The 19,834-nt window shown below is 43.4% G+C and overlaps 2 protein-coding genes across 2 annotated transcripts in view; one reads left to right on the top strand and one right to left on the bottom strand.

Annotated features, from left to right (window-relative positions):
* Window positions 1-11,639, top strand: part of ODR4 (odr-4 GPCR localization factor homolog) — a 126,028-nt gene extending 114,389 nt beyond the window's left edge. Inside the window, exons 13-14 of the transcript XR_008578108.1 lie at window positions 10,572-10,669; window positions 11,514-11,639. The gene's annotated coding sequence lies outside the window, so the exon portion shown is untranslated. The remainder of the gene's footprint in view (window positions 1-10,571; window positions 10,670-11,513) is intronic.
* Window positions 10,667-18,799, bottom strand: PTGS2 (prostaglandin-endoperoxide synthase 2). Its single transcript, XM_054834135.1, has 10 exons — window positions 18,393-18,799; window positions 17,790-17,906; window positions 17,542-17,685; window positions 16,933-17,076; window positions 16,382-16,563; window positions 15,464-15,547; window positions 15,035-15,281; window positions 13,752-14,038; window positions 13,441-13,588; window positions 10,667-13,290 (listed from the first exon to the last, which is right to left on the bottom strand). Exons 1-10 carry the CDS (start codon window positions 18,442-18,444, stop codon window positions 12,884-12,886), a joined length of 1,812 nt encoding a protein of 603 aa, XP_054690110.1. The 5' UTR covers window positions 18,445-18,799; the 3' UTR covers window positions 10,667-12,883.
* Between the last annotated feature and the right edge of the window lie 1,035 nt (window positions 18,800-19,834).

Genomic DNA, 19,834 nt, shown 5'->3' with positions numbered 1-19,834 from the left:
TGGCATGAGAAGGGCAAGTCTGGTCACCAGGAGAATAAAGGCCATGCCTGGCTACTTGCCTGCTATCTTCCAGACCTGGTTAGCAACTAACCATGTTGTAAGTTTGGGGATGGAGAGGTTGCGAGAAGTTCACCGACAACCAGCGACTCTCCAGAGCATTTCAGCAAGGGACAACTGGTCAGTCATCACATCTTTTCTATAATTGTCACGTCTCATTAACTTTCCGATCCAAAAAAATCGGCCTTGGTGCTGAAGTCGGTTATTCCGTATTTTGCTTTTCCGGGAAAGCTGCTTTTGCAGACAGATTCCTTTCTGTGAAGTATGAAGCTGCTTATGAAGTGAGAAAACATATGCATGGTCTAGCGGTAGGCAGGAAAAGATTTGTCATCCTACAAAAATTCTCCCATTTTATGGTAGAGGAGAAATGGAAATGGAAAGTTGCATTTTTTTTAACCAGGGAAGGAATTGGTGGGGCAAGAGCGATCCTGCAACAGTGAACTTATTGGTAGTTCACGTACTTACCTGGAGGATCAAGGCGTCGTAAAAGCTTTTCCCAAGCGCTTGTCCGAGAGCCTCCGCGAGAGGGTAAACCTCCGCATTATCTGTCAAGTGGAGGGCAGGGGGGAGGTCTCAGCTGTGTTTTGACCAAGACATTCCTTGCTAGACCTGAGAAATATTTCCCAAGGACGGTTTAGTTGAACTTGGCCTGCTTCCATAAAAATATTACATTCGGACAAAAGACAGATTTGTCCAAAAATTTCCACCAGTCTCAAGTGGAGACGTTTCCTCGCTTCCCAGAATACGAAAGAGGTGAAAACGACCTCATATTTTCTATGGGGGTGGGGCGGGGGGACACGTGTCTCCTGGTTCTGGATGAATGTGGCTCCACATGTCCACTCCTTACTCATAATGAGTCCACTCAATACGCTTTAATATTATTAAGCAAAATAAACTTCCTGATAAAGATGCTTTTGTATGAGCTCGGGAAAAGTCCAGGACCCAGCTTGAAAAAGGTTATGAGCGAGTTTCTGTAGCACCGGCCGTGGCCCATGACATCTGAAAAGAGCTGATTTATTATTGTCTGTGCTAACAGTGCTTTTTTGTTTAAGGGCTATGTTGGTGGGAGGTTAAAAATTGGCTAGTGATGTAGGGCTTTTATAAGTAGATTGGAAATACGTTAATAAAAGTTAAAAAAAAAAAACAAACCTGAGAGTAAAATACCTCGTTGCTTATCTAAATTTTAAACTCAACCAAGGGAGCCTTAGCTCTGCCCTTTCATGGATTTTTCCTATTGTAGGCCCCTGTTATCAGGAATATATTTATTTTTACATCAGTTTCATTTCACCTGTTTTTAACTCCTGATATCACTGTGAAGTAGAGCTGAAGTAGTTTATTGCCTAATATGCATTTCATTATCTTAATAGGTTTATATTTCTTTTAAACATTAACTTTGCCTTTATTAATTGCAACATTCCTATGTTATACGTATCCTAAATTAAAATTGTTCTTTTTGTTATAATATATTCTTGTGTAAATACTAAAAAAGAAGCTTAAGATAAATCTTATCATGTGTTGCTCTGGAGTATTTTAAATTACAAAGATTTAAACTTGGAAGACTTTTATTATAATGTCTACATTCAGAGATGTACACCACTTTCTACCTCATGAAACAACAAACCCAAACCAGTTAAATTGGTTTTGCAACTGATTTTTGCTTTGCAACTGATTTTTGTCTTGCCAGGGCACTAAATAGCACTAAATACAGCCTAAAAATAAGACTCTTTTCCTCTGCCGCTTGTCCTTGGTGCATCGCTGCGTTGCCTGAACGTGAACGCACACTCCTGCCGGTGGGATAACGTGTCTGTAGCACGCAGGCATGGACACGCACGCCCGTGGACGTGTAGACACGGTATCTTTGACACCATCTGCAGAGGAGCTCTGATCAGTGGGCAGCTTTTACAGACATAATTTTTGTCGTTCTGGTTTAAACCCGGACGTTTTTCATCCGTAGTTGATTTGTCTTCTCCCTTTCCATTGGGAATAGTCATCGTGTTCCTTCCTGACAACAGGTCTGAAGACAGAAACTACCTTTAGGGCAGGGCAGTAGTTTTATAGTAGAAATGAAGGTACCCATAATGCTGAGAAAAACAGAGGCACACCTTAGTCAAACCTGTCATGGACTGAGGGTCTGGTGTCTGGCCCCAGAGCTGCCCCTGCTTTGCGCCTGAGGTTGGACCAGAGAGCTCCAAGGTCCCTTCCAGCCCATGTTATCCCCTGATTCTACCATTGCTAGTTGTGTCCATTGCCTGTTGTACTGCAAATCACACATAAAGCATTTGCCCAAGTCACTGTTAGCTGCAATACTTACATACCGCAAAAATAATCTGAGAACATTTGCTGGTATATGAAGTTTAACCTTTTCTGCCCCAAGTGAACATTAGCATGAGATTTTATTTCAGTCAGGCACATGCAAAATTCATACCTTCTAGATAACAAGAATAAGCCATATGCAAAGAAGGTGCTGCATGGCTGTTGGCATTGAGCAAAAGTTGAGTTGCTAGACAGCTTCCCATTGCTCAGGAAGGATGTCTTCCCACTTTGCACTGAAGAAAAGAAAAAAAAAAAAATCTTCATTTTTCTACTTCTCTACTATTGTGGGAAACCCATCCTGGCCCAACTGATAACAAGGGTCTTCTGCACTGTGCTTTGAGATTGAGGTAACAAGTCCCACATCTGAATCCCTGCAGAAGAGTCCAGCAGATCACCTTCACCTTCTGATAATAAATGTGACCTGGACATTGTTAGACCAATCTAGATCCAAATTTCCACATTGCTTACAATCAAGCAGTAAACTTGTATCAGTGGGACAGCGCTGAATAAAAATCTATGTTCAACCTTGGGTTCAGTCCTTGCCTGGTTCTCAAATTTCTATAGATTGTTTCCTCCCAGTAGAGAACAAAAACTGGAACAGCTATGGACTGCAGCTAACAGCAGAAAATACAGGCTTTTAGCTAGATTTAGACTGGTAAAAACTGGCTGAATAAAATAAGCTAAAAAGCAAAATGTTCAGAAAAAATTTACTTTTATGCAACTCGTTTTTCAAGTAAATGCACTTCTTATCATCTTAGAGTCTGTGCCCTAAGGGTTATGAGAAACAGGTAGTGCAGTAGGGAAATGAGGAGGGGATTTTGTTACGGAACTGAAAGCATGCGTGTAATCACGTGAGCATGAGCCAGCAATGTGCCCAGGTGGCCAAGAAGACCCACAGCACCCTGGCTTGTATCAGGAATAGTGTGGCCAGCAGGAGTAGGGAAATGACCGTCCCCCTGTACTCTGGTGAGGCCGCACCTCGAGTGCCGTGTTCAGTTTTGGGCCCCTCACTACAAGAAGGACATTGAGGGGCTGGAGCGTGTCCAGAGAAGAGCAATGAAGCTGGTGAAGGGTCTGGGGCACAAGTCTGATGAGGAACTGAGGGTTGTTTAGCCTGGAGAAAAGGAGGCTGAGGGGAGACCTGATCGCTCTCTACAACTCCCTGAAAGGAGGTTGTTGCCAGATGGGGGGTCGGTCTTTTCTCCCAAGTAACAAGTGATAGGACAAGAGGAAATGGCCTTGTGTTGCACCAGGGGAGGTTTAGATTGGAGATTAGGGAAAAATTGTTCGCCAAAAAGGTTGTCAATCACTGGAACAGGCTGCCCAGGGAAGTGGTTGATTCACCATCCCTGGAGGTATTTAAAAGACATGTAGATGTGGTGCTTAGGGACGTGGTTTAGTGGTTGGACTGGCAGCGTTATGGTTACAGTTGGACTTGATGATCTTAAAGGTCTTTTACAACCTAAATGATTCTGTGATTCTATGGTTCTATGATTCTGTGATTAAATTCTTTTTGATTCAACATCAATAGTTGAGTAAGGAGAACTTGACCTGATTCGAGAAGAACCAGGCATGACGGTGAACTGGAAGGTGGGGCTGGCTTTGTGCAAGTCACGCAAATCTAGACTAGCCTAAAATCTGATGATGGATTGCTCTTTCAAAGCTTTATTCAAGTGGGCGCATTTATGGCCGTTTAATAATAGGGAATCTTATTCATAATCTCCCATGTTGCCTACCCATTCATGTGCTGAATCATAAGTAATGTAATTTATTTTCTAAAGGAAGGTCCTTCCTGTGAAAATGGAGCTAGAGGCAAATAAATATAAATTTTATTAGTCACTCAAGAAAATTTATGTCTTTTTCTGACTTCCAGTTCTCCCGGTAAATTTTATAGTTATTGAGAATGAGCAAGCAGATGTAATGTGATAGGGAGTAATACATCCTTCTCTCTCCTTTTTTCTCAGACCAACCATTATGAAAGTGCTGAAGCAAATAGTTCCTCAGTCTATCTTCTTGTTCCTCGTATGTAAGTAAAGAGGAAAAAAAAAAAAAAAACCCTAAAAAAAATCCCTAAAACTTTTCTGTATTAGAGGCTGGTCTTGCAGTACCTCACTGTGACTGAAAGCAGAAGTGGCAGAAATCTCACACGAACCTTTTCTGGTGGGCTTCCCTGTCCATTTCGCAAAGTCAGGAGATGCAGATAAGCTCTTTGCTTTTTCAGAACTCGGTTCTAAATCTGATATGCAGTTACAGAAGAGTTTTTTCAAGTTGGTTGATAGTACTAAGCATCCCAAGGTGCTGCTTTCTGTTTAATGATGCCTGCAGATCTTTCAGTTCCCTAACAAATTATGTAGGAAAATGGCTTCGTACCTGTCCTTCCATCGCATCCCACTGAAGATGGGTGACTGGAAAGTACTGCTAAAATAGCTGTCCCTTGTTCCTAGGAAGGGACATGAGCTTTGCAAATGATGTTTGCAGCGGAACGATGTTATTCAAATCACATGCAACTTCACCAATGTCAAATTTGATATCAGGGCTGAAGTCACTGTAGACCTGACTATCGAATAAGCAAATATTTAAGACGACGGTGGTAAATGTTCATTTATTTGCATAGCAGGTTTAAAGGGAGTTATGTTTGCAACACAGGGTGACTGAGGAAGTGATTTTAAAGAGGAAATCATCTTCCTAGAAACCAAGAACCTGGGAGATTTTAATTCTCTATTCACAAAGTCTTTATCTGAGAAATGGATGGTTTGGTTGTTTTCAGTTTTGCTGTTGCTTTTTAGTCTGTGAAACACTATTGATCTTGGCTTACTGGTAAACCATTGCCTGCTTTTATTTTTTCTATACCTTACATAAAGTGATATCTTAACTGAAGACCCTTACACATTTGGCACCTACTTATTATGGGATGCAGAGAGCTTGCTGGCACGCTGGTGGAGCCCTGGACTTCAATATCAAAGAGGAGATCTCCAGAGATGCTTCCAGAAGTGCCAAAGAGTTGCAGAAACCAAAACACCGGGCTCTGCTAAGGCAGAGTCACTTTTCAAAGTCTCCTCTTGTTAAATGTTCTGACGTTTGTTTTGCAGTTTTTGGGAGATGCTGACTTGGTCTTCACGGGGAGTGCCCATACGCGCCTTAAATTTTCCTCAGAATGAGGCAAGCATGCTTTTTCTTTCTTCAGATCAAGGAAGAACAAGTGGAAACTTCAAAACGGTGTTTTTTCCATCTCCCTCTACTAAGTAGGAGAGCTTTTATAATTGAGTGAAGAACATATCTGATATAGGGTGAAGATCATTGAGAACATCCAAGCTTATTGACTATACACTAATGCCAGCTTGCTTTTTGGATTGTTTTATATATTTTGCTTGATCCTTAAAACACCTTCCATTTCATGGTCAGGTTGAGAAATCTTTTGTTTACCACTAACGCTGGCTCAGTTATGATGACAAACACTGAAACATCTCACCTAGCAAGCAGTGAAAAGAAGCTGGTTTTATGGTTCCGGGGCTAAAAATATGTCCTGAATTTGTCTGAAATTCTGTTGATTTATTGGACACTGAGAAAAGTCAGTCCGTTTGTAATTTAGAAATGCCATTTTGGTTTTTTTTTCCTTCCTGCTTTCACTGAGATTATCTGCGCTATGAAAATCTGAGCCCATCAGGGAATGGTCTCTACTTCGCTGCCTCAATGGACATAATACCTTTTTAACAGCTTCCTTCAGATCCGATTGGATCATCTCGTGTTACATCCCAGCCTTATGTAAGAACTAGTATTTCACAGCTGAGCAAGCTCAAAGTGGTTTTGTTTTAATTATATACCCATGACTGCTACTTAGCAACTCTGCCATTATTTGTTAGGCAGGATTAATTAATATCGCCTAGGCAACAGGCTCGAAAGCCACAACTGAAAGGATATCAAGTTGTGTCAGTTCTCAGGGTAAGGTTTTGAAGGTGCTGGAGAACGTATCTGGAGTCAGCGTCACGGCTTTTAGCCCTGTTTTGTTGCTCTGACACGTTTCACTGAAGCTTTTCGGGGCTTAAAAAGTCATACTGAACCATTGATGCTTTTGCAGTTTCACAGGATGGGTTTTTACACCAAAGCTGTGTTGGGGTCTTGGTCTCACCTCCCATCTCTGAAGACCTGCCAGGATAAATTCAGAAATATCCTTATTAGCAGCCACACGTTACGGCGTTACGCTGAAGCCAGTATGGCTTGCACAATGTTTCCTTGATGAATACTTGCGAAAATATTTTCCTTGGGTAGATCTTCATGTTATAGGGGAAAGCAAGATGAGACGACATGCCGCTTGGGGAACATGCTGCCTTCTCCAACAGCTACGCGGCTGCTCCACGGTGCTCAGTGTGATGGGCATTGCTTCCACTTTTTTGCCCATTTAGGTGTGTGTGTGTGTGTGTTTAAAAAGTTTCATGTGCTCTCATAGAAAAGTCTACCATAAATGCAGTCCTTTTGCGGAAAATGAATGGGTGTTAAAATTACCTGTCAGCAGGGCAGGTTTGAACAAGGATGCTTGCACACACCTTTATCCACTACTGTGTAAGCCTGAAGTAATGAGCTACACCTGGCTACCGTGAAAAAATAAAGTGCAGAGCAAGAACTCATTTTCCGCGGGATCCTCCTTTGCGAGTATTTTTGGGTTTATCCTTAGATAGAAGCATGAACTAATACTTTGCCACCATATTAAGGAAAGGTCTGAGACACTTGAAAGCACGATGCTCCTAGTTATGTGACACTGGGAAAATCCAGTGCCTTTCTTCAGCTACTGATTAGCAGAAGAAAAGACCATTAGGATGACATCGGTTAGAAGATGCAATGCATTTTCTACTTTCTGTATCCCTGCGATGGGCTAGATCCTCAGCTGGTATGCAGTGGGTTGGTTTGAAAGTAGATGCTTTCAATATTATTTGCCTTCCTCCCACGAATTTGGGGGTTCTGTGTTTTGGTTTCTATCGGATGGCTAATACCTGCTGGATAAAATGGCTTGGCTTGCCCAGAACTGAGGACAAGCAACCAGCATGAGTCAACCCTGGAGTGCTTTGTACCCTGCCCTCCCCGATGGTAAACCCGTGCGATCTCACAAGCCTTAACACCCTCTCTCTACTGATGGTGCTCAGCTCCCGACTTGCCCAGGCCACCTCTGACTGTCTGGTTTCTCAAGCTTTACTGCGTCTGGCTGTCAGTGAATGCTGAGATTTTCAGTGTGGTTCTCAGCCAGAGAAAATCCCAGAAAGGAAAGTTTAATAATTTCTTGTGCTACCTTTTCCCTTCTCACTTTCTTGACGTCTACTTTCTTGTTTGTCTCACTCCCAAAGGGCAGAGGAGGAATGTAGTGGTTGGGGTTTTTCTTTTTTTTCGGTTGTGATCAGTCTCTTGCCAATATTAATGAAAATGTCTGGACTTCCCGAGTAAGTAAGAACAGCAGTCACAGGAGATTTTATACTAATATAAAAAAAAAAGTATCAGAGGGAAAAAAAGTACAAATTGAAACCAGTCATGTTGCGTCTCAGTATCATGTTATTTCCAAATTGAAATTCCAGCTTAAAGGAAGAGGGGCACTCAGCTCTTTCCAAGGAGAGGGGGTTTTTTCCGTATGATGTTTCTACTGCATTTCTGCCTTGCGTGGCTCTTCTCATGCCTTTTAGCAAAAAAGTTGGGATCTCTCCATTCACCTCCTTCTCCATATTTAGCGTATATAGCTACGGCTCGCTCCTTTCTGTCCAATATATGTACCTACTCTTACAACTTGCAGGTTTTTTCCTTACTGCTCTTCCAAAGCAAACGGCACGGCTTTGCCATAAGCTTTTCCAGAGCTGTTCATCTATTTCAGTAGCTGTGAACACGCAAGGAACCAGTGATGTGTCCACCCAGGTTCACTGTCTCTCCTTCCCACCCTTCTGCAACTTGGTCAAACTACCTGTTGACTTTTCTGGATAGATGCCGAAAGGGTAATTTCTTGCTGAGTGGAAGCTGCTTGCGATACAAAAGTCTGCTGCAATCTGGGTAAAGCCTTGGGAGCATTAGTGCTCCAGCGTAAAGGTCAGCGCACCTCCAGCGAGTGTATCAGAAGTAATAAACCCGGTCAGATGCCCGCGGGGCTCCGACTCAGCACCCATAAAGACCTCTTACGCAGTGGGCAAGCGAGCAAATGACGTACGGCAAAAGTCCTCGGTAAAGGTGATGGTGTATGGTGACCTGCTCCCAAAGCACGCTGCTCTCATGCTCCTTGACGGACTTGCCTCCAAGGGTATGACTTGAACACTGAGCCCCCCTCCTTTACCGTATTGCCTTGGGTGAAACAGTTACCTCAACCTAGGCTGGAGAGCGAGTATTTCACAGGGCAGGTTTCCTCTGAGGAACATTCTTGCCTTTTGTATCATCAGGACATGCCCCTGCTCAGAGGGAAGGAGGAGCTCCTCCACAATCGAGCTATATCTCATCCATCGTGCGCTGAATCCATCCAGACTGGCCCTTCCCTAATTAGGGCAGCAGTCACCTGAAACACCTTCTCCATGGATGACCTCGCTGCTGCCTTCTCGCTGCCGTGCCTCCCCGTGCAGCACCCCGCCATCCCGACGGCAGTGGCCGAGCCCATCCTCGTCCCGCTGAAGCAACCGGCCTCGTCTTTGCTCGCTCCCTCGCCTGACTTCCCCTCAAAACAGAAACGTGTCAGAAATGAATTAACTCATAGAGTGAATGAGTTGATTAGTTATTAAAAAAAAAACAAACCCTCCACGTTGCTTATACACGGTCTGCACGTGCCTCCGTTCACCCGCAGTCTCTGCATGTGGCCAGGAGCAGGACTGGAGGGATGCTCTTGGAAGGATGTTGCATTTTGGGGGCTGAAGGTGGTCACTGAAGTCATGTGGATTGAGTTTTAAGTTGAGGAGAGTTGCTGGAGGTGTTTAGGTGCCTGGGTACAGTAGGAATACAAGGGAACTGCACACTGGTGGAGATGGAAAGGAGCTACAAAGCAGAGGCAGGAGGACAGTCATATTCCCCGGACTGGAGCTGTGGGTCCCTGGGATAAGCCTTGGACCAAAAAGGACTTGGGGTGGTTGGAAGGAAGGTGACTCTGGGTGAAGGACTATGGCTTTGGGGTTGGTCATTTGGAAGAGGCTGTGAGAAGACAGGGCACCAGTATTGGGACAGGAGAGTACTGGGGATCCTCAACAGTGGGATGATAGTGGGGGGCTGAGCACAGAAGGGTGCTGGAGGTGACATTTGGCCAGTGGCTGGGTGGAGGTGGTAGGAGCTGACTGAGGCAGTACAAGGTGCATGACCCCCTTGGCTGTCTCCTTCATAGCTTCCCCTCATTTCTTATCAGAGATGAAAACATAGGGAAGAGACTGGGTGGCCGCTGAGGTGCTCTTGGCAGGAGAGGAACACATTGCACCAGCTCATGCAGTTCCTGCCTCTGTTTTTATTTAGCACACCGCTACTCTTGTCCTAGCCCCACTGCCCATCTTCCCAGCCTGCGTCGCTCTTTGCAAAGTTAGTCAATGACCGTGACAAAGGTAACAAAGCGTGGCCCTTGTGCAGAGGGAAGGCAGTCAGCAGTGTCAACGAGGAAGCGGCTGTCACAGCTTCAGAGTTTGCTGTCGGACAAACAAGGGCGAGCTACCACTGCTGAAAACATGTCCAAGTGCAAAGACCTTGTCCAAAGACCTTGAGTCTCCTTCTCTGGAGAGATTCAAAACCCGCCTGGATGCCATCCTGTGCGACCTGCTCTGGGTGATCCAGCTCTAACAAGGGGTTTGAACTAGATGATCTCCAGAGGTCCCTTCCAACCCCCACCAGTCTGGGATTCTGTGATTTGGTGGCAGCTTGTGTCCCACAGCAGTTTCGCCTTCTGGGGTGGGCTAAGCCTGAAGAGAAAGGCCCATGGACTGTTCTCACTTTGGAAAGCCTTAGCACCCAGTAGTGGGGAGGGGAGGGGTGGTTACACCAACTTGGAGTTGTGCAACTCCAGTACAGCGCTTTCCCTCTCAAACACCCGGGAAGAAGAGAGCATCGCTGGCATCTTTGCTATGGTCAATAGCAGTTGGCTTCTCCAGGGATTTCACTATGAAATCCCTTTTCTCTGGTTACTAAAGAGAAAAAATAACCATATTTGCATGATTTAAGTTACAGGCATCTTGGTTTTGGAATACAAGAGAATTTAATGCTGTCTTTGTTGCCAGATGTTCATAATTCCCTGGAATTCTCCATTTAATCTTGAGTGGCAAATAAGATGAAAGAATATGGCTGAAGGAAATCACAAGCAAATGAGCCCATACAGGTAATGTTTTCAGTTTATTTTTATAAACATTTGCACGTTAAAAAACATTCTTGTCCTACAAAAACAATGTGAAAAACAATTCACAGAATTTTAAATAAATAATCTCAAACATACATTTTTTTTAATCAGGAGCAACTTGAACCCAGCCAAACCCAGCAGGTTGGGTCACACTGTTGAAATGTGGCTGCAGAGTACAAAACGCAGAGCGAACATGATTCCTTTCTGAAGCAGCTTATAACTTAACTCAAATTACATGGTCCGAGGAATTTGTCTTTACCTACCCCACGATAACTAGATCTGTCCAGGCTTGTCTCCCTTTGACTCTAAGCCAAACACTTTTCCTTGTCACCGGCAGAAGGGTGCTCTGAAGAAGCGTGTTCCAAAGATGGATCTGAATGACAGTTCCATGCTTAACGAGCATCCAGGCAGCCTTCACTTACACAGTACTGACCACCTTTTGGTACAAGTTTTTCCCTTCTTCACACTTCAAATAAATAGAAAAAGGAAAACAAATGCCCTTCTTTCTCCCAAAGCATCCATACCAAAGCTCACCTCACATCAGTCACCAGTATTGATCGCTATAGGAGATGTAACAACTCCAGACTTACTCAGCATAAGGTAATCAGTGTCTCTGAACAAATCAACAGAAAACAGAAGTCACTGTCAAACTATACTAGTGCCACAGCTGTTGCAATGTACGAGCCTCTATAACCATTTAAGAGGTTCCGATGCAATATGAAACTCAAGTCCTTTTCCACAAGCAGTCAACGAATTTTGCGCAGGGGCACAGAATACCAGGTTGCTCTACTCCAGTCTGAAGTGACTTTTTCCTTTTTACCTACAGTTCCCCAGCTGTTTTTATGGGAAGATCATCTTCTACATTTCCTCTCTAGAAATTAAAGAAAGATACCCTTATATGCAAAGGTTGAAGTGCTGGTACAAGATCCTGCGTAACTTCTTATGTGCCCAGATGAGACTAGATATTTTAGTGGTGGATCAGGACAGATATGTCTAGGCTTTGTGCTAGCTAGCCAGTTTTATTTAAGCTTAAGCCACTTACTTAAAATGCCTCTGTTTATAAATTACAAACAAAACATTATTCCTCCTCCCCCAATAAATAGAATTATAAGTTAGAAGTATGCCTTGTGCACACAGACATAGGCTACCTTCAAGTCTTAGTGCCTCAAAGTTTTGCTATATCTATTCTGTATTAATTTTCCCGCTGTGTATGTTCACACAGCTTCTCAGTATTTACTCTTCCCCAATAATCTCTGTGTTTTGGGTACATAGAGCAATACTATAGTCACATTTTTAATGCAAGCAACACTCTCCATCTGTTGTTAAAGCAACAGAGATTAAAATTGTATTATCAAATAGACCGGAGAACGACAGCAATGGAAAAAATACCAATACTTTGGACTAAGTTTAAGACCTCCCTAAACTTGCACAATAAAACATCTGTATCAAAATACAAACAGCCTGATCAGTTATTTCTAAGCTTAAAATCTCTCGCACAAATAATACTTCTGTGACATATGCTTCAAAAATAAGATCCAAGAGTAATTATTTAAACAAAATATAACTCAATTTTAAAAGTACGACACAGAAAAGTAGATTTATACATAAAACCAACCATGTAAGTTACCGTACAAAGTGCCTTATTTGCAATGAGGGAGAGGTAGCATCAACGATAAATGTAATGCATTTTCTGACTTTACATAAATAAGTGAGTCTCAAGTATCAGTTGTTTGGGTTTTTTTGTTCATCCTAGAGTGCTCATACTGAATTCGTAACCTTTTCTGGCAGTTTTCATTAAGTTAAATTTTCTTGTACTTTTAGTTCAATGGTTCGTTGTCAAGTTTAAGAAGTCGCTGAGGCAATAACTTGCTTGTGTAGTGTTATGTGACCTATCAAGTGAAAAGATAAAAAAATCCCACCAACACCCTTTGTCAAGTATTTAAAAAAAAAAAATTAAAAAAGTTGGAATCTTGGTCCACTTTGGAATACATAGTTCTGTTACAGAAGAATTTAAACAAGGGATTCACAACTGTAGACCTCAAACACAGAAAATCCCTTTTGTAAATGGAAGCCTTACCCAAGTAAGGAATCTAGAGCAACCCCCTCAATGAAGATGCTCAAGTTGTTTTTGTTTTTAAACACTTTAAGCCATAAATAGAATAAATTATATAATTAAATAAATAAATAGATGGATTTTTACAACTCAGCAGATCGCTCTTTCAGTAGTAGTGTGGGGTTGATATCTTCCATTGCTGTTTTTGAGGTACTAACATTAATAGTTGCCTCTGTGGGTTCAGGATTTAAGATGTGGAAAGCAGTGAAAGGACAGCCTTTCACGTTGTTGCAGATGAGCTTCTGTAAGGAGGCGGTATTAATTATTTCAAAGCCCACTTTTCCACCGAAGGTGCTTGGCTTCCAGTACTCAGGGGAGCAGATTGCATTTCCCATCAGTCCTTTCAAGGAGAACGGAGCTCCAATCTCCACCATTGTTTCACCAAAGATGGCACCTGGTCGTGGCTTCTCTACGAGGAGGCCCGGATACAGCTCCATAGCATCGATGTCTCCATAAAGCTCTTCCAGTTCAGCTGCCATTTCTTTTTCTCCTGTAATTATTGATAAGTAAAAACCGTAAGTGGAAAAGTCCTATTTTCACGGCAAGACTATCCTGTTCAAGTCCAGTACTAGCATGGCAGGACTCTTACCCATTTTAAGAAAAAGGACCCTTGTTTGTTAGAAAACATGAAAACTGTTACCTGTAAGTTCTTCAAATGACTTGAATGGTTTCAACATGAAGCGCTTCCTGTACTCATTCAAGGACTGGTATCTCATTTGTCTGCTTTGGTCAATTGAAGCCTTTGCTACTTTCTGTACTGCAGCAGGAACATTTTTCCCACCAGCAACCTGTTTAATAAAGATGAAAAGTAGTAAGATCTCCCGATAAGAGTCATGAGGAAGTTGTGCCTTTATATCATATGATTAGTTCTGGATGGCTTTATTCCACCCCCTGGTCCCATCCCCAGTTTATGGCTCTGCTAGTTCACTAGCAACTTGAGAAAGTACCTACCCTGCCAGCACTTTGCTTGGAGAAAGATTTCACCATATGGGAAAGGCCATGTTCCAGCATTATAGAGTTGTTGTAGAGGAACTGCTGGAAAGTGTACTCCTGGTCGTGTATCTGGAAAGTGTCAGGCAGAAGCGGGTGCCAGTGGTATAGAGTGTTGAATTCGGCTGCAATTCGGTTCTGGTACTGAAATCGCTGGTTGAACAGCAGCTCAGGATCAAACTTGAGTTTGAAGTGGTAGCCACTTAAGTGCTGCACATAGTCCTCGATAACGATCTTGATTGTCTCTCCTGTTGGACAGTAAAAGAGAAGAAAATATTGGTACTGGTTCCCTGAGAAACTTTAGGTGGTTACTCTGCTCTGAGAGGAAATACCACTGCTGAACTGTTCTAAAAAACCCCTAACTACAGCGATCAGGTTAACAAACATGTCAACATTCTGTTATCTCCTACAGAAAGTGATTCATATATTTGATGTGACTAAGGGGTGGAACAGTACTTCCTATCCCAACAGTTCTTGGCTGTGGTAGAGAAGTGTTTCCTGTAGCCTGCTTCCCCCAAGATATGCTTCCTTGTATATTCCAGAGAATAGCACACATGAGCATCAACATTGTGTTCAGTTATACAATACTCTCTAGGACAGAGGTAGAGGATAATGAAGAAAGTTGGTATTCAAAAGCAACCGTCAGCTTCTGAGCTGCTTACTACAATTGTCTTGGTTTACTATTCCAGTCAGTTTGGGCAAGGTCTTTTCAAGCTCAGTGTCTACTGTCATTTACACAAAACAAAATACCACTGAACAGACAGTTAGACAGAGCAAGTCTAGATGTAGAATTACATTTTACGCAACTTCCTGAACTTTAGGCATAATCACAGCCTTTCCTTTAAAGCATACCTGAACTGACCCAATCCCAGGGGAAAAAAAAAAACCCCACAAAAACCCCCACAAGATCTGAGAGTATGAGGTCATCTAGCTTCACAAGCTTTCTCTGCGAAATGAACCTTAGCTTCCTGCCTTTTCACTGCTTTCAGCTGTTTCCCTTAGATAAGGGAATTAAGTATCACTTAGCTCGGTTTTCTTCGGTTCTGTCTTTCACATAGCTGGGAGGAAGCTGTATCTTAATACAATCCTAGTGACGGGTCATGAAGGCTCGAATGTATGCCCTCACACACCAGGTTAAGTAATAGCTTTTCCTCTTACTACTCCTACTGCAGCTGTAGTAGATAATGGGTAGAAGGGTCACGCTCAAGAGCGGGTTAGTCACACGTAGTAGAAGTGACACTCACCTATCAATATGAGTCTCGTTGTTTGGAAGAGCTGCTCATCATCCCACTCTGGATGCTCCTGTTTCAGGATGTCACAGACCCGGTTGTGTTCCCTCAGCCATATTGTAGCATACATCATCAAGCCTGGGACCAAACCAAACACCTCCTGCCCGACCGAAAACTGCAAGTGTTCAGGTACGTGAGGAGGGTAGATCATCTCTGCCTGAGTGTCCTTCACAGTTGGTGGATACATTTCTCCATCAATTATCTGCCGGGGGGAGGAAGCAAGAACATGCCATAAGCTATGATGCTTAGGAGTTAAGCTGCGTTGACTCTGTTAGTACTGACTTTAGGCTTACACTTTAGATCAACTACGCTATGCGCAGAGTGCTAGTTTTAGGAAATATATGTCATCCAATAAGAAGGCAGGAATTTTGAGATAAGACATACCTGGTATTTTAGCTTTCCATCCTTCAGGAGTCTCAGTTTCAGTTGTCTCTCCAGAGTCTCTCCATAAATATGGTTCAAGTCAACCTATAAAATAAAAGCATTTGGAACATGAAGCCAAGCCGCATTTTTTGCTATTTTAGGATAGGTCCCACTTCTACGGATGCCAATAGGAGCTCATCCCTTAGATGTTTACCTTTTAATTATATTATTGTTACCTTATAAGTATCATGCACTGATATTTAAGATGTAGCCAAATTATTTCCTGGCAACTGGAGCCATCTCTGCATAAGAGCAAGTTTTTAAATTGACTGGCAATTTAAGAGGACTCTGTTTAAAGTGTCAGCAGCTTTCTATTATGCAGACAGCTCTTTGCATATACACACATATTTTATAGCTTTCTGTTTTAGACATACACACTACACTCATACTGAAGAACTCTTTGCCCAAAGGCTGCCTGTTTTCTAGACAAAGATCCTAAATCCAAGTCTGCTTTTGAAGTTCTTTTAAAATTAAATCTCTTCAATTATCAGCACACAAGATACTTCACAGTGCTAGATACAGCTCTCTGTAACTGACAGCAAGAGTCCAGAGCTAGTGAGTATCCAGAACTTATCTAACATGCTTTAGGTGAAAGCAAATTCTTAGAAAGAATAAAGAGTCCTGCAGGTCACTGTGCAGGTATTTTAAACAGGGCCACGTGCTTTGCACAAGCAGTTCTGACCCAGGAGGAAATGCTATCGAGTGCTGGAATTTTGCCTACAGAAGGGGTAAGCCCATCCGTTTGTGGCAAACAGTGTTGCACAGTATCTGCACAGGTGTTTGTGTACCCTGACCACCCGTAAGGTGCCATTCTAGCTGCCCAGTAGCTCCTAACAACTAAGTGCGTGCTGCGTTTCAGTTACAGAGCTATAATCGTACCCCATGGCCGAGAGCTTTAGTGAAGCCAGGTCCTTTCTTCTGGTCCGTCTTAAAGAACTGATGCGTGAAGTGTTGGGCAAAGAATGTGAACATCACATTTGTGCCTTGTGGGTCAGGAATAAATTTTTTCCTTAGTAAAAACTTCTCCACAATCACCTTTGAATCTGGGAGCTCTTTCTTACCTGCAAGAGAAAAAAAGTGAGATATTCAAGACAAGAATGTTTATGCAATACTTAATTTTGTTCCTAAAAACAAAAAGGCTTAAGACATTCAATGTATTATTGAAGGATAGCAGCATACAAATGAGGGGAGTTATCTGCTTTTCTATGCTCGCTGTCTTTATTTTACTTCTAAATTCCCTGGTTTTAAGCATATAACTCAATAGTAAGAGCCAGAAGAGTTATCTTTTAGGTCTTTACACAGTGTATCCAAAACACAGCTATTCTTAAAGTCAGCTACACTGAAAAAAGGTTACAGACGAGCAGGTCTCATGGTATTTTCTAAGTAGAAATTGCTAGAAGTGAACATTACACATCGGGTTTATTCCTTACCTTTAACACCCATTGGTGTTGGACAGTCAAGTCCTACTGGTGGAAGGCTTCTTGTGTAATAGGAAAGATTGGAATAAGCTTCCCAGCTTTTGTAACTATAATCACTGTTGTAAGTTGGTGGGCTGTCAATCAAGTGTGATCTTGCTGGAAAAGAAAAAAAAAATTTTTTTTTTTTTTAAACTGTACATTTTGGTCTCAAAAATTAAATCAGAAGGCCAGATATTTTCCATGTATTTTGGCAGCAGTTGTATTGACAAATTCCACACACATCAGTAACTGATGTTAAATGGGATTACAGTTACTGAATAACAGGACTGGGTCGTGGATTATCAGCTGGATCCAACTATTAACATAAGCAATTTAGTGCAAAGTTTATGCAAGCAAAATCAAGGATTTTACTAGAGATCAAAGCAAAATACATTTCCATTTCAAAGCGTGTTTCATACAAGTATGCATCATACCGAAATCTTAAATCTTAGTTGGAGTGTTTTTATCTTAGTACATTTTAGCTTGCTAACTTTATATATGGACCAATCAAGTACAATATTCTGGAGTCCTACAAGGAACTTCTGCCAGTTAGGAGGACTAGAAGAGAGAACTCATACTTACACGTTAATACATATCTCATAATAGCATCTCGTAAGAAGGGAATGTTGTTGATGATATTCCAGGCTCCTTTGAAGTGGGTGAGGATGTAGTGGACAGTATTCGGCGAAGGTTTCAATGTTAGCCTCAGCCATGTGAAGAATTCCGCTGTGAGCATCAATGGAAAAATTGTTATAAGTTAGCTATTGAGAATAATCTGCCAACCGAATTCTCAAATTTCGTTTCCAAGCAAAGAGATTTAAGGTACTTACGTGTTGTACAGTTTTCCCCATAATACCCTGTCCTTGTACAATCACATTCATACTGATCAAATCCTGTTGTCATGCATACTCCTCTGTTCTGACAGGGGTTTGAGCAGCAAGGGTTGGCTGGAATGAAACCAAATACTCCCAATTAGCATCTCATAGCGTGACACTCGTACTCTCATCTCACTCAGGTAATTTTTCAGACATAGGTAGACAATGCCCTGAAGTTTACTGCTTATCAGGAAGACCAGAGAATGAATATCCATTCACAGTAGCCTTTAGGCTGCCACAGGTATTAGTTATCACCAAAAGCATAGGAATTTGTCTGTTTCCTGACAGCCATAAACCTCCTCAGAAGAGCTGGATTGTCTCACACAGTCCCAGCGAGTCCTACCATACATCAAGTATTCAAGACACCACAAAAGAATATGTAACGTGAAAAAGAAAAAAATAAAATCATTAAATCCACCTGCAGCTGAAAAGCACAGAAAATAAATCCCCATCCGTGCTTTGAACCAGGACTCCCCCGCGGCCGGACCCGCTCCTGCCCCCTGAAGGGACAGACGGGGACAGGGACGGACAGGGACGGACAGGGACGGGACGACTCACCTCCGTGGCTGGCAGCCAGGAGAGCGGCTAGCAGGGCGCAGGGCAGGATCATGTCCCGGCGGGGATCTGGCTGTGGCAGGTTCTGGCTGTGCGCGCTGTTTCACTTAGGAGAGACACAAGTACTACTCCCCAGTAGGAGTCCGCCTATTTATTCCCACCCGTGTTGAGTCACCGCGTCATCTCGCCGGAAACTACACGATTTTGTCGGCGCTGAGCAGGGCTGTGCTGTTGCCGCCGCCGTCCGCTCTTACCTGCCGCCACCGTTCGCTCTTACCTGCCGCGGACCGCGGTCCCCCACGCTCGTCACGGTGCGGTGGGGGCCCTGAGGTGCCGGTGGGCCCGTCGTACCTCATGCCAAGCCTGCGCCGCGGCGGGCAGCTGCTCTTCCCGCCGGAAGCCCCGGGTGGGCGGACGGGCGTCGCCCCCCCCCCCCGCCCCCCCCGTCCCGTTTGAGTTCCCCGCGGCCTCGGGGAAGAGGAAGAGGAGGAGGCGTCGCTCTGGCGGAGGTGGTTCCTCATCGCCCGGGCTCGTCCTACCCCCGTCGGCGTCTCGTCGGGGCAGGGCGGCAGGCAGCCTCCCCCGGGCGCGTCGGGCCTCACTGCGCTCCGCGGCGGCTGGCGGTTTGCCGAACGCGTCGTTCGTGCGCGGGCTCCAGAGAGGGGCCGAAATTCCTCCTCTTCCTCCCCTCCCGCAGTTTTCTGACCCCACCAAACTGCCCCTTTTCCGAGCGGTGTTTTCAAAAGGCAGCTCGTTACTACACCTGCCCGCCCCGGAGAAAACAAGGTGGTTAATGTGGTGGTTTCAGTGCTTTGGTTGAACGAGTGGTTGGAGGGCTTGTTTTCTCCAGAGCCGCGAAAGGGGCCTCGCTGCAAAGCTCTGGTGTCGCAAATGAACACGCTGAGGAGAGCAGTGAACGCTGAGCGTGTTTAGTTTTATGTCTATATACTTGTGTTTCTGGCGAGACCAGATCCCGTTATTAGGCATCACATTTTGAAGTGACCAGTGGCTCTTTCCCAGTGTTTTTGCTTTAAAATACTCCCTCTGCTCTGTATAGTCGCCTTGTAAACAAATCTTTGCTCATTACCTTAAAATACTGCACAGATTTTGCTCTTGGAGGATGCTTTACCAATTGTTCATAGTTGGGGTTTTTTTAAATCAGTAAATCTACTTATCTGTTACTTTTTTTTGTAATAGTCGTTGCGTGGCAAATGTGATTTGAAAAAAATAACGCAGTTGTGTAATTCTCTTCAGCAGGCTGCTGGGGGCTTGTGGCCATCTTCCCGTTGCACTTTCGCCCTTGATGTCAGCATTGAAAGCCAAAGGGTAAAAAAAAAAAAAAAAAAATCCATTGCTGTTTCAATATAAATATCTTTTTGAGGTTCTATGCTGATTTGTGTTTAAAGTGCAAATTGATGACTTTATAGAAAGTGGATCTGGTCCAG

Source organism: Grus americana, chromosome 8, assembly GCF_028858705.1.
Source record: "Grus americana isolate bGruAme1 chromosome 8, bGruAme1.mat, whole genome shotgun sequence".
Lineage (NCBI taxonomy): Eukaryota > Metazoa > Chordata > Aves > Gruiformes > Gruidae > Grus > Grus americana.
Note: the sequence above shows the minus strand (reverse complement) of the source record. Positions and strands in the feature narration are given on the sequence as shown.

Coding starts and splice junctions, on each gene's coding strand:
- PTGS2 (XM_054834135.1), bottom strand. CDS start 18,444: ATGATCCTGCCCTGCGCCCTGCTAGCCGCTCTCCTGGCTGCCAGCCAC. Junction 17,686..17,789: donor TGGGGAAAACTGTACAACAC/GTAAGTACCTTA, acceptor TGATGCTCACAG/CGGAATTCTTCACATGGCTG. Junction 13,291..13,440: donor GTCATTTGAAGAACTTACAG/GTAACAGTTTTC, acceptor CAATAATTACAG/GAGAAAAAGAAATGGCAGCT.